This window comes from Dipodomys merriami, unplaced genomic scaffold (assembly GCF_024711535.1).
Source record: "Dipodomys merriami isolate MVZ:Mamm:240054 unplaced genomic scaffold, mDipMer1.0.p SCAF_17, whole genome shotgun sequence".
NCBI classification, from domain to species: domain Eukaryota; kingdom Metazoa; phylum Chordata; class Mammalia; order Rodentia; family Heteromyidae; genus Dipodomys; species Dipodomys merriami.
In genome coordinates this window covers 19,803,209-19,817,610 of record NW_027203048.1, presented here as the reverse complement: position 1 = coordinate 19,817,610, position 14,402 = coordinate 19,803,209, and the positions used below count along the sequence as shown (strand labels likewise).

The 14,402-nt window shown below is 35.2% G+C and overlaps 1 protein-coding gene across 17 annotated transcripts in view; it reads left to right on the top strand.

The window, feature by feature from the left end:
• Slc8a1 (solute carrier family 8 member A1) overlaps positions 1–14,402 on the top strand; it is a 359,713-nt gene that overhangs the window by 285,463 nt on the left and 59,848 nt on the right. For 5 of the 17 annotated variants that reach the window (XM_070025448.1, XM_070025449.1, XM_070025450.1 and 2 more), the window contains exons 3-7: positions 5,159–5,265; positions 8,316–8,336; positions 8,739–8,756; positions 8,863–8,877; positions 11,657–11,725. In XM_070025448.1, coding sequence (XP_069881549.1) covers positions 5,159–5,265; positions 8,316–8,336; positions 8,739–8,756; positions 8,863–8,877; positions 11,657–11,725 — 230 coding nt within the window. Of the gene's footprint in view, positions 1–5,158; positions 5,266–5,813; positions 5,918–8,315; positions 8,337–8,738; positions 8,757–8,862; positions 8,878–11,656; positions 11,726–14,402 lie in introns of all 17 variants that reach the window. The other 12 variants (XM_070025452.1, XM_070025460.1, XM_070025453.1 and 9 more) reach the window with 6 other exon arrangements.

Here is a 14,402-nt window from a genome sequence, read left to right as displayed (position 1 = left end):
TCTAAAAACTTGAAAAGTTTTCATACTGGGTCCCCACAATTAGAGAGCTTGATTTACAGTTGACACTGTTCCACAGGAGATTCTAACATATGGTCACGTTGGAAATGCAAATGCTTACCCAGCTTAAGGAAAGAACTCAAACGCATCAAATGCTTCATCACTCAGAGCGTCATCTAGAATCTTGTTAAAAGTGCAGATTCTTGACTCAGTATATCAGAGATGGGTCCAAGCTTCTGCACTCCTATCCAAAAGTCCTACATAAGTCTGCTGGTTGGCTTGTTGGTCTTCATCAATGCTGAATCTCTATTTGTTTATGGCATTTTTTTCCAATTAAATCTTTATATACTCAGTGATTGAACTTTATAAGGCAGCCATCATGGAATATAGCACATTAATAATTATTTGAGTCAGCATTATGTTCATACAGTCTTGAATGTAAAGATAAAACAGTGACCCTCTATATTAAGGTTAAGTCATAATTAGCATCCTTTCAAGTACTTGTGAAAATACTGCACAGTTGAATAAGTAAATGATCGGGTCGTTGATTGTGGGTCATGTACCTAAAAGGTATTTGGGAGCTTGTCTTAAGAGAAACAGCTTGTGTCCTTGGATGTCACTGACTTCTCTAAGAGTCAGAGGTGGTTAACAAAAAGCATCTATTTCTAGGACTGTTAGGAAGATATATGAATTAGTAAATAGGAAGTGTCCATCATTCTACTGACCTCTTGAGTATGCCCCCAAATAAGGGTAAATACTTATAAAAAGATAGCATCAAATTGTGTGAAATGCTCCTTAAAATCTTTCATGTGAGGATCTGGAGAAGAGTCTCCAGTCTTCAACTCATCTTTTTATCATCTTTTTCCAACATCAGTGACAGAGGAAAGAAACCACAGAAATACAAATTAAGACTAAAAATGACCCAAAAAAGATCATGATATACTACCTTTGGTTGAATAAGAAGCTAAAATATATTTGGGAGAAATTTTCTTTTCGATCTCCACTAATAAGGCCATGTCTTCCTTTCCTTTTTCACTGCCTGACTCACTTCCAGAGACAAGGATGCCTTGTCAGTCTGTTTGAAAGGCGTGGGTTGGCATCCTTTGAGATACATCAGATAAGAAAGAGAGCCTGAGAAGTGAAATAACAGATGTTGGGCTTCTATCATTACATGAAAGGCATTGTAAAGATCAAAAGGAATGATCTGTATTTGGCCACTAAATAACTTGATTCTTTCTTAACTAATGTTTTCTTCTTGGATTGGAACAAAAATGAGGTTCCATAATAATTTTGGCCACATTTAGAAATATTTTAATGTTATCATAAGATTTGTATCTGCCCTGCTAGTTTCCAGAAAACACAGTTTTATAGTATAATGGTCAACTTCAAAGGGTTACATAAAAAATAGTCAAGTGAATTTTCTTTATAATAATGATGGTAGTTGAAAATTGCATGATATCAGTTTCTCCATTCATTCTTCTCAGTGTTACAGCTGGATGAAAGACTGTATCTACCCAACTGCTCCAGTCTTGATCTTGTTAACGGGTTCATTTGAAGAAATTATAGCATCTATCTGACTACTCCCATTGGCAAACAAAACAGAGCAGTCCATATGAATCTGTGTTGTTCTCAGGGAGATGGGATCCCTAGGTTGTTGTAGCAGTGGGGTAGACCAGAAGACCTTGAAGTTAACCCTTGTCCTTGGAGTTCCGTTTTACTTTCAGAACAGTAAGAAGCAGAGGTGTATTCCTGCTAATATGCAAGTATTTACTGGAATCTTCACCAAGCCAGTCTATCTCATGTAATATGCACTGTGATGAAAGGATTGATTGGCAGCTGCTATCCTTATACATCAGGCTTCAGAAAGTAAGAAAGAAGGTGGCTGGCTTGTATGATCCTAGGGATATGTTCCTTTAAAAATTACATTGGTAGTTCCAAATTGGCTGTTTTTCCTTGGAGGGAGAAATGAATCTGTTCTGAAGTAGAATGTGAACATTCTAATGCCTTCTGGTTTTGCCTTCTTGATTGGATTTAAGGGGCTAACTCTTAAGGACTGATAAATGTCCTTTAATAACCATGTTATCTATTAATAGCTTTCTGGTCAAAAGAAATGAAATCAATATATAGTTTAATGGCTTCTCTTGTCAGGGGTATTATTGATGCTATTTCAAATGATTTTGAAATGATATGCTGTTATGCAAATGCCATCTATTTTAGATATCTTTATGAGGTAACTTGTAACAACAATAGTGCAGATGTACTTTTCTTCTTCATCTTTAATTTTCCTGGGTCAGTTATCACATACTGAATTCTTTTCCAAAGAGTACAATCTAAGTGAATAATGGTTTTCTCCTGATAAACTTTTTCATTTGCCCTCTTGGCATAAAACCAGTATATTTACTATGCAAACCCTCACTAGCAAAGTGACTCCAACCATCTCCCTAAACTTCCTTTATTTTTTAAAATTATTTTTCTTTATTCCATTAGAATATACGGTGACATGTGGGCTGGGAATACAAAGTAGAAAAATAAAGATGTTTTTATGTAAGGAAGAGTATTGCAACAGTACTCTATTTACAGTGGGGAGCAACCCAGTGTGATGTGCCCCATCATGAAGTGCCTTGACAATGGATATTGGCCTATCAGTCCTGAGGACAGTGGCAAGGCCCAATCAGTGTTCCTCTATCCCTTGGTCTCATGATACTGCTTTCATTAGTAAAGGTATATAACCATTGCGACAATGAGATGTACAAGATGCTATGTCGAAAAATGAACTTTACAATTTAGGCAGGTTAGGGGGTAGCTGAGGAGGTAGGAGGGAAGGGATGGTAGGGGAAAAACAAAGGAGCAGGCAACAATGCTGGATAAGAAATGTACTGGCTCATGCAACCCCTTTGTACAGTACTTTCACAATAAAAAAAACTTAATTAAAAAAAAAGATTGCAAGAGGAAAAGACAGACATGGATACCTAGAGAGCACAGGTGTTGGTAACAAAGAAAGGTGATAGTGTTGGTGTTGGGTGGGGTTTTATAGAGTAAATTTGATCTAAATAATCAAATTCAGATCTGAAATAGAAAGTATGCTTATTATCATGCCTTATAATGTCTGTTCTCAATGGAATCTTCTAATGTTTTGTATTTTCAGACATGAAGAAACAATGAAGTATCCCAATCTAGTCAAGTCAGGCTGATTTTTTTTTAATGTAGAAAGTAAACAGGTGAATTCTAGAAAATAATTCTAAAGGACAGGGAGAAATTCTACACTCTGTAAATGTAATTGAACTTTGTCATATTGCTGGGAGTTTTGTTAACATCTCTTCTAAAATAAGTGATTTCTATTAGCATATTAATTGTACAAAGTAAACAGTTTCATGACATTTCCACAAATGCATATAATATACTTGGATTATGTTCACCCTGTATGTTACTTTTTCTTATCTCCTCGCTTTGCTCCCCTCCTTTTGCATTCCTGATAATTCCCCTTTTACATTCATGTCCCTTTTTCTCCTAAATTCCAGCAATGAGAGAGAACATACAATATTAATCTTTGTGGGACTTTGCTTATTTCACTTCACCCATTTTCCTCTAAATGAAACAATTGCATTCTTATTTTATAACAGAGTAAAACTCTGTCTATATATTTACCAATTTACCTTTTCCATTCATTGTTTGATAGCCAATCTGCCTTTGAAGACAGTTAGAAAAGACTTGTGAGTTCTAGCATCTTGGGAGTGAGATATTAGGATGTTAGCATCAAGCAGTAATGTTCTTCAGCTGAGAAAAAACAGGACACCATCAGAACCACCATTTGATCTCACTTCTATGATGCTAATCCAAACAAGCAAGATATAAGCATTTGATATTAGAATCTGGGAAATCCAGAAAAGTAAGAACAACTTTTAACTATGCTGCTTTCATACTAAGAAAGACTAATGGTCTTTAGTAAGCACAGGTCTGAGTGAAACTTGATGGCTTTGATCAGTAAAATAAAAACAAAAAATTATAAACCAATTTCCATTCAGAAGACCACCAAAATTAAATAATTTTGTGTTATAGAAACTCATTGTTTCAAAATTCTTAATCAGAACTCTTCTTGGCAGATGTTAATATTTTTAAAACCAAATCTGTGTTTATAGAGTTCCTAGGAAGTTGTAAAATGCTACCTTTTTAAGCCTATATTAATTAAAAATGGAACATTAGGTTGATGAGCCATCAAGGATCAAGGAACTTGAAACTTGCATAGCTTTTCATCTGTTCTGCCTACCTGATAGTCATTTAACAGCCCTAAGCCCAAAGGGTAAAAATGGCTGAAAGCTAGATTCAAAAGAATTCCTACTGAAACTCTGTTTTGAATCAGTGGAGTTTGAAAGTAACGTACACAGCAGAGTTAGTGCAAGTCAGAATTTGACTTTGAGATGAATGAAAATAACTACAGCATCATGACTCCCCCCGCCCGCTGCCACTGCCACCCCACTTTCAAAACAGCTGTTTTGAAGACAGTTTCCATCTTTAGAAAAGCAAACAAAACATGAACAAGCTGCCTGTGTGGTCTAGGTTGAAAAATCTGACTAACCTGAATAAGATTCGAGGACATTGGATGGAGAAAGAGAGAAAGATATATACACATGTATATGTATATATAGCTTATATTTTATTATATTTTGTATATTTTTATATCTTATATATACATTATATAGGGAAGAAGTGAATGATTTTATACATTTATTGTCTTAATAAAAATTTATGATTTTAAAATCATTAGGTTTGGAAATATAATAAAGCACAGTGAAGGAAATACTACCCCAAGATTCTAGGAGTCAGAGATAAGCTCTGTTAATATTTTGTTGTGATTAATTGACTTATTCTAAAGGAGTCAATTCTGGAGTACAACTCAGTTCAGTAATGAAAGGCATTTATTAAATTAAAATATATTTTTCTTTCCTTGCTATTGTTATGAGGTTTTTTTCCCCTGCCTTTCCTTCTCATGATGGTAAAAAACAAACCTATGAGCACTGAGTCTATGCTTTCTCCAAATTAATTTCGTGGCCCTGGACAAGAAGCTATGCTCTCAGTAACCACAATAACCTTGCTTTCCTCTTCTGTATGTTCCTTTTCTGTCTTCTTCCCCTTGTTCGTCAATTTCTATTCTTCTCTGTTTCAGCAAAACAATATCAGTCAAGGTAATTGATGATGAGGAATATGAGAAAAACAAGACCTTCTTCCTTGAGATTGGAGAGCCCCGCCTGGTGGAGATGAGTGAGAAGAAAGGTGGGGGAGCTGCTCCAGGGCTAAGCCCTACAGCTTCTGCTGGCCTGTGCCTCCTTGGATGCCTGCACTCTTCAGAACATGACTTACCATGCACACATCCCTCCACCTATGTAACAGGGCATGAATCTCACACTGGCCACAGGGGCCTGGACTGCAGCTCAGTCAGCCAGTGGTGGCAACTCTGCACATTCCAGGTCAGGAAGATGAATTTTCCATGCAGCCAATCAAGCCTCCTCTTCTGGGAAGGTTGATGCAGATGCTATACGTGGTCAAAGTTGAGCCACTTTTCTGATGTTTCGTTCTGATTTGGGAAGCCTAAATGTTTGCTAACTAAATTGGGAAGAATTTGTGCAAGGGATTCCTCAGCACAGCAAACTAAATGGAGGCCAGCTGAGAGGACTCAAGATGCCCTTTTACGTAGGTCTGGAGTTCCATGTGCTGCCAGATCTCCCTCTGTAACATCACAGTAACATCCAGCTTGGTGGACATCTAGAGCATGAGCGTGTGACTCCAACCATTCGTTTTGCCTTTGTCTTGTGTTCCTACAGGAAAATCATTACCATTAGACTATTTGACCGTGAGGAATATGAGAAAAAGAGCAGATTCTTCCTTGAGCTTGAGGAACCAATATGGATAAGAAGAGGAATGAAAGGTGTGAGAGTATATAAAGACATACCAGCGAGAAATTGTACTCTTCTCTCTCTGTGTCTCCCTACTCTCACACTTAACTCTCTCCTCTTCCTCAGCTTCCATGAAACTTAGCAAATTCATCTGCATTCCCTAATTCACATTTGCACCAAATGATGCCCATTTTCTTTGAAATGCTGACTAACCTTGATTGCAACCAGATTTATTTAACACTGGAAGAGAGTTCAGTAATTCAGAAATGATGATACAAAGGAACATGTTTCTTTTTTTATTGCTCTTTGGAGTTCAACTATTAAATCTCCCCAGAAATGTTAGTGACAAAAACCACTTAATATCCTATCAATCTTGCCTCAGTGAATCTAAAAGGAAAAAAAAAACTACTTCCTAACTACTTTGCAGATGTGTCTAATGGCAACTAATAATACATTTCAGAATTCAATATATAATACTTAAAAGCCCAATTGTTAAAAAGAATTTAATCAGAATAGAAATCATAAAACAGTATGTTATCCATATTCTAGTATTAATTTCAGAACAAAGTTTTCATACCTTAAAATATGATATTTAAAATGTACCACATATGCAAAATGATAGTCAAGTTATTTTTATTAGGTTTGGTAGTAGATAATCCTCTAGTGAGCTATTTAAGGCCTATCTGGCCTTACGTTCCAAAGTCTTCTGATTCTTATGGAATTAATGAATTTTAACATAAAGAGTGAAAAAGAAAAATAACAATAGCATTACCATTAGTTTTGCTAATTCATACTTAAAATTTGAAGAATCATTTGAAAAAGGATCCAATTCTTTTTACCGCTTTTATTTTGTATTTTATATAGTTTATATTTGATAAGTAAGGATTGGAATCTTTGTTCTGAATTATTACTAAGGATTCCTATAATTATCCTTTGACAGTGATCACTTTAAAAGAAATACTGCTGATGAAATTATATATGTAAAGTGAGAATCCTATCTGTTGATTGTTCTTATTAATTATAGCCGTCAGTGATCAGAGAGTAGATAGACTATGTCACATGAAATTTACACATTTTTTTACATATAGAGTGGAAATATTAAGTATGTAAGACTAATTTTTGGTAACTTTCTGACCACAAGGTCTATCAGAGGTCTTAAAAGAAAGTGCACATTCCTGACTTAGTGAAGTTCAAAATGGCAAAAAGAAACTTTGGAATGGTGGAGAAAGGTACATTTGAGACCAATTTGGATGCAGCATATCTAATAAGCTTCATAAGTAGGAAAAAGCAAGAAAGGACACTTTAGAAAACTATGCTGATGTCTTATAGAAGTGAGATTTTAAAAAATGTCTTATTAACAAACATCACTTAGTTCCCAAATGCATTCCTCCAAAGAGCTGTCTTTTATCTAAGGGAAGAGAATATTGGATACAGCTCTTTCAATTGTCATTTTAGAAAAATATACCTTCATGTAAAAGAAAATTAAAATTACTTGGTGGCACTCTCATCATCAATAAAATTATTGACTTCTTTTTAAATGGTTACTTGAGTTACCACTACCATGAGAGAGAAAACTGTACCTTAAAAAGTAATTGTAACATTCCCATGTAGAGCCTAGGAAATAATTTATTTGATAGATTGACCCAGAAGGCTTTCATTAAAATAAAATGCTATAATCTGTGTTTAAAAGTTATCATTGAAAAGTCATGTGTTCTCCCCCACACTCCCTACCCAGTTGGTTTCTGTGGAATCCTATGTCTACAAAGCACACTCTGATCATCCATTGTGCTGAAGTCACTAATAAAGACATATAGATAGGAGTCAATTCCTGGGGCTCTTGGGATTTAGGAACTTTAGACATATAAACAATGCTTAGTACCAAAATATACTCCAAATAGAATGCCCAGAAAGAGAGAAAGAGCTTTACCTTGGACCAAAGACTCATGATAGCCAAAATAAAATTTCTTAGGATCTTTTGCCTGTTCTTAGTAATTCACATGTGTGATACCTGTGCTCCTTAATGATTTAAAATTTCCAAATGCTTATCAAGTAACTCCCAGTCAATAATTAATAAGGAAAATGCCACTTAAATCAAGTTAAGGATTTAATTGCATACAAGATTTCTACTATAGTTTGTAGATACATGTAACACATAAAAACATACATAGTAGAAATGTTTTATTAAATTAAAACAATTTTATATAAAGCGATGTATTTTTACAGTCTAAGGCATTTGAAAGTATTTCTGTTGGGATCATGTATTTGGAATTATTCCCAATCTTACATTTCCTCGGGCTGTACCCAGGATTTGTAGAGGTGGCTTTTTACCACTATAGTGAGATCTGCCTGAGTTTCTTTCTGCTGATATTCCTCTTGCTTTCATTACTCATCTGTTCTCTTATTCTGTGTTTGTCTCTGTTTCCTTCACAGCCCTGTTATTGAATGAGCTTGGTAAGCATTTCCCTTCTTAAATTTCCTTTCCATTTTTCCATTTCTGTCAGGTAATGCAATAATAGCTCTCTGATTTTTATGTCTATTGATTGGGCAGTGAGATTATTGTTTAGGGTCATTGGCCTCATTTTAATTAAGGTCAAATCAATTAAATTGTATTTTAAATGATCATAACTTAAAAAAAATCAGTGATCTCTCAGATACTCACATAAATTAAGAATAATTTGTGCATTTAATTCATAATTTTAAAAGACTTCATGATTTTGTCATGAATGGATGTTTTCATATTCTTTTAAATTGTGCATTTGTCAAGTTTTCATTGAGTTGTTGAATGTCATAATCTTTGTTATTTGAAGTAAAATTTAAATTGTAACATTTGTTTGTTTTCTTTTTCTTTTTTAGGTGACTTCACACTAACAGGTATGAAGTTTTGAAACATAATGCTATCTAATTTTATTTGTATGGTCTTGCTTTAAGCATACTATTACATTGAAAAAAATCTGATTTTTATCTGTTTTTAATTAAGGAAAATACCTGTATGGTAAGATAATTTTTTCTTATTTCTCCCCCAAATAATGTAAAGATCAAACCAAACCCACCTCTCCCATAACCTACTTTTAACATTTAACTGTGGCACAAGGTGTGTGCTCTTGCTACTTTTACACAGTTAACACCTTACAGATTAACAACATGTGTGTATTGTGTTGTATTTATTTGTAAGAAACTTCACATGGAAAGCTTAAAATGTGCACATTTTTGACACTGGACCAATTTTTACAATTTGTTGTTATTGTGATTATCATGTGCATATATCAAAAGATCCCAATATATCATAAAGATATCACAATTTTAAGAATCATAGAGCTGACCAAAAGTATTTAGAAGGAAATATCCAAATTCCTAGTACTAAAAAGACTGGCAAGAGCTGGAACTAATGTATAATACTAAACACACAGTTACAATGTGATCCTGTCCAAAGGGAAACTTTCTAAATACAGAAAGTTACTTCCTTCCAACTGCTTCTTTCTAATCACAACACTTAACAAAATGATCTAGCAAAATGATTGCTAGATCTCAGAGACACAGAAATTTGAAAAGGATAAAAACATTAAACCTAAGGATGGAGGCATGGCTTAAGTAGATCACTTGTCATAAACCCAAAGCCTTGAGTTCAAACCCCAGAACTTCCAAAGGATAACAAATGTGAAACAAGATAAGTTTCTATATAGGATTCCTTACATCTGACTCATCTGAACCTCACTCCATTCTGTGTTATTGAGGTTACATATGAAACAAGTGCAGGGATTTCTGTATCATTAACTATGTGAAGAATTCATTTCCAGGGCTTATACTTTCTTCAAAATATTCTTCCATGTCAGGTAGTTCACCAAGTACTCTCTATAACTGAAATTTTAACCTAAAAACCCAGGTTTTTTAGTTGTTATTTCCTCCGAATACTTGAAATCAATGCCATTTAGAACAAGAGAATGTTTGAGTACCATTGCAGTTTCTACATTGCCCATTTTGACTTACCTAGATACTGTCTCTCTTTCCATTGCCCAGAATGCCTAGTATTCACACTTGACCCTGCAAAAGGGAGTTCTAAAACTTAGGGTCTACACAGTAGAATGTATCCTTAGAGTCTAAAGAGTTTTCTTTGAAGTCTGAGATTTTGAAGTCAAGACTTTGAGAGGGAGAGAAAATAGAGAAGAATTCATTCAGCCATTGGAGGTTGCCTGCAGCTTTTATGTAGATTTGCATGGCTAAGTGTGAACATCTAAACTTAAGGCAGGATGTATGGAAATTGAAAAGGCCATTTGGTCTGCAGCTTAACCTGAATATTTTAGAGATCGTATTAGATTACGTACTAGAGGTACTTTCGGAATTTGTTCTAGGCCTTGCCTCGTTCAAAGGCCTTTGTTTGGATCTGTAAACTCATTTCTTCTTGACCTTCCAGTTTTATGGCAATACTCTACATATTATAGCTCATTAGAGTTTGTGAGAATCATCATTTATTACCATCCTTATGGATTTTTACTGTTCTTATAGGAAAGGGAAAAGGCTCCGAGAGATAAATCCCTACCCCTCATCTCAGGGCCTTCTGACTCTAAAACCATGTGATGATTTGCCTAACCCCAGCATTGTTCTGTTTCTGTTTCTCCACTGCAACCCCTTCATTTCTACCTTTATTTCTAGAAATTACACATTATATATATTTTCAATTCAAACCCCAGCTTGTCTTATAAATGATGCAATTATGTATTCTAGATAAATGAAAAATGAAGGAGAGTCCAAGGGAGAAAACTGAAGCAAATATGTAATATGGATATTTTAATAAAATTCAGTTTTTTGGCTCAATATAGAGAAGACATGGAACTTCTTAAACATATAGATATAGGATTCCCTAATTAAAGTTATAATATCCAATGATGATACTGTTAATATTACTCTCCCTACAATATCATTCTCATGCAAGACTTTTTAAGGAAACCAAACTATGAACATTCTGACAGTTAGAAACACTTCCATCACTCCAAAAAATAGATAACGCATATGTATTTGCTTTGTTTCACAATTGAGGAAAATGGATCTCCAAGAGGAGAAATCCCTTGCCCAAATTGAATAAATGGCAAGCAAATGGCAGGCTTGTCATTGAGCGCCAAGTCTCTTGATTCCCACATCAATTCTGGACTGATTTTGATAGGATAAAACAGCAGTTAGATCTAACAGTCAGTGAATGAGGACTAGGCCCTAGTTCTCCCAGCACTTGCTGTGATGATGATGACACCCTTCAGACTCTTCAGGGAGTGAAAAATGTAGTGAACATGTTGACTACATTTACTTAACCTTCAAAAAATAAAGCAGGTACTGTTATCCTCATTTTAAATGTGGGACATGGAAGAGATAGCCTGTTCGAGGTCATATTGTTGGCACTAATAGACTTCAACACCACAAGAATGGTCAGAACACCAAGTGCTTCTTGTTGTTTCATGATATACACTCTGGAAGCAGTCATTTGAAAGACCTTGCTCTTCGCTTCCAGACCCCTGGAGGAACCTGGCATTATCTATTCATAATCATACATAACAAACATAGTCTAGTTTGTCTCACAGAACACTTGCTTCACTTGTGGACAGTAACCTCCCTCTGAAACCACCAGAGATCCATCCTGTGATGAATGCAGAGTATTTGCCTGGAATCTACACTCCATCCCCCACTAACATGGCTTGCAGTGGATATGGTGTTTATTAATTCCACAACGTTCTGGTAGCAAACCAACACCATCTCTTCAACTGACTTTCTACCTGTCCTTTTGCTAGGCCAACCTATCTTCAGGAAAGTTCTTGCTAGAGAACACCCGATTCCTTCAACTGTAATCACCATTGCAGGTACTCGTTCCGTCATGGTAATTGCAAAACATGGCCTCCAAGTGCCTTCAAGTCTGTAGACATTAGATTCTTATGTTTTAGCCTCTGTCTTCTCTAAAACATTGCTAAATAATGCAGGGGCTTCTCTGGTAGTTGGAGATGTCACAGATGAGCAGCAAAACTCAACCACATCAGAGTAAAGAGAGGCAGTAGGAATGAGAAGTAATGGTGGAAGAGGAAGCATGGACCCACAGCAAGTTGATCCAGTGATCACTCCCTCCCAAATACGTGAGAAACGCAAGATCTCTTACAAATGTCTGACACACGAGTCTTTTATCCAAGTACAATCAAATTTCTTAAAAAGCCTGAATTTCCTGACGCACAGACGGTAGTATGTATGTAGGGGTTCTGCAAAGGAGAGATAAAGGAACGTTGACAAAATAACTAGAAAATTACACCGTTACCCCAGATCTTCTGGAGACTTAGTGCTTGAGTTATCACCTGGCATTAAGTCCAACGGATGAGGACAAGGTTCTCCTCTCCTTCGGTCATCAATATTGTCCATCACTGGCCATCATTGTCCATCACTACCTCACTTAGACTCTTCATGCTCAAAGCTCATACCCCCCCACCCAATAATCATGATGCCCAGGTTTAACTGCAGATTTGTTCCACAGTATTCTTTCAGGAAATAAAGTGCCAGTCTTTGTTGGCTCTAATCAGAGAAGCCAGTGAGGTGTTGAGAAAACTGCCAAGGGACTTTGGTTTTCAGATGTATCAGCATAGATCTCAATGAAGAATCAAAATTAACCTGAGCAAATTGTCCCACTGATAACCTTGGCCCCTTGTCCTCATTCTACAGTGTTTGCTGAGATTAAAAAGTATGACTCCATTAAAGAATGTCAGTAGTAGCTCCTGGGATACAGATCTTTATAGTGACATTTGTATCATAGTAGTAGTGTTTCAAAATGCTGGGGGTATGAGGGAGCCTACCTATCCCTCACCCAGGACCTATTGGCTTCATTATTTGATGTCTGTAAAATTGATCACCCAAATGAAAAGAAATCTCCAACTAGTGACTTTATCACAGGATGGCTTTGTAGCCTTTTAATATGGCCTTTTAATAGTTGCTCTAATTTTACCCTTAAGTTGTTTGGCTTGGTCAAGACCATAATATGTTGTTTATTCCCACCTTTTCAATGAAACTGGTGAGTTTTAGCAGTAGACATGTATCTGCAAAAGGGAGAGAGAGAGAGAACTTTTTTCTGAGAATTGAAGCTAATACCACAGCACGATCCCACTTTGCCTAAGTAGGGAAATAAAGTGACCTTGAGTATAACAGAATTATATGCTTTTGATCCAGTGCTCAATCTAAAAAGGGGAATAAATACAACAGTTGATCTTGTTTCACAAAAATGTTGTTAAACCATGTCCTAAGAGTAAATTAAATAACAAAAATTTTAGAAGGTCCAGCTCCCTAGATCAAAAAGATCATAAATACTAATTTATTAATATCTATACAGAGCAATCATAGGATTTATCCAGCTGTCATCTCTCAATTTTATATAAATATAATTGTGTTTTAAATATAAGTTGGGCAAACAAGTACCTCATTTGTAATTAGGTTATATAAGATCTCTCAAGAGAGTATTTCTTTGTTGCTGTTGTTGTTTTTGTCACTTATATACTTATTTCACCATTTTTTTTTGCCTTTTGTAGCATACCAACTCTACTTGATATAATTATCTATTTGATGTAATTCCCTATGTAAATTATCTATTTGATGTATTTTTTAATTGCCTCTTGATTTTCACTAAATTAAAAAAAATAAACTCCAAGTTACTAACACAAGAAAAACTAGTATAATGTACCATAAATAGAAAGCAATTTAACAAAAATTTTACAGTGGAAAAATGTTATTGGATTCTCACTAGATGTTGGCAAATGTCCTATACCTGAAAATTATTATTTCCATCTTAGAATGGTACGAGTCACAGACATAAGAGCCTCAAACTATGCATTTCTGTCTGATCAGAGGTTCTGAGGATTAAAGTTAATAGAGTTCCTAAACTTTGTAGATTAATATAATGATGATTATTTATCATTGTGATGGTTAAAATGTGTTTGAGACCTTAGCTAAATGTAACTATGCCACAAAGAAATATTTGGGGGAAAAAAAGAAAATACTTCTTCACTCACGTTAGATGATTTCCATTTTCTACAATGTTTTTAATTTAATGCCATGTTTTAAATCAATTTCATTTTGAGAAGTACTATACAGAACAACTCTACCATATCACCTTTTCTTTCCTAATTGGTCTAAAATAACCTTGAGTTCTATGAAAAGCAACTTATCATTTATAATGTAAATTGAAGAAAAGAAGGCCATAATAAACATTCCCCCCTTGTAGCCTTGCAACTCAAATAGATATCCAAATTGTAATCTTTCTTCTTTTGGGAAATTGTTCTTATTTGGGAAACAGTCTTCATGATATCCACATTCAGCCAAAGGATTTAACAAAGATGCTTATATAACCTGTTGCCATGAGAGCGACCAATAGATTTATCCCAGATGCAAGGATCAAAAAAGCAATGAGAATAAAGGGTGATAGATTTAAGTGACTGGATAAATGGGGTTTCACATATCTAGTCAACCCTTTTGTCTAGACACATTCACAAGGGCAAACCTTGTAGACCA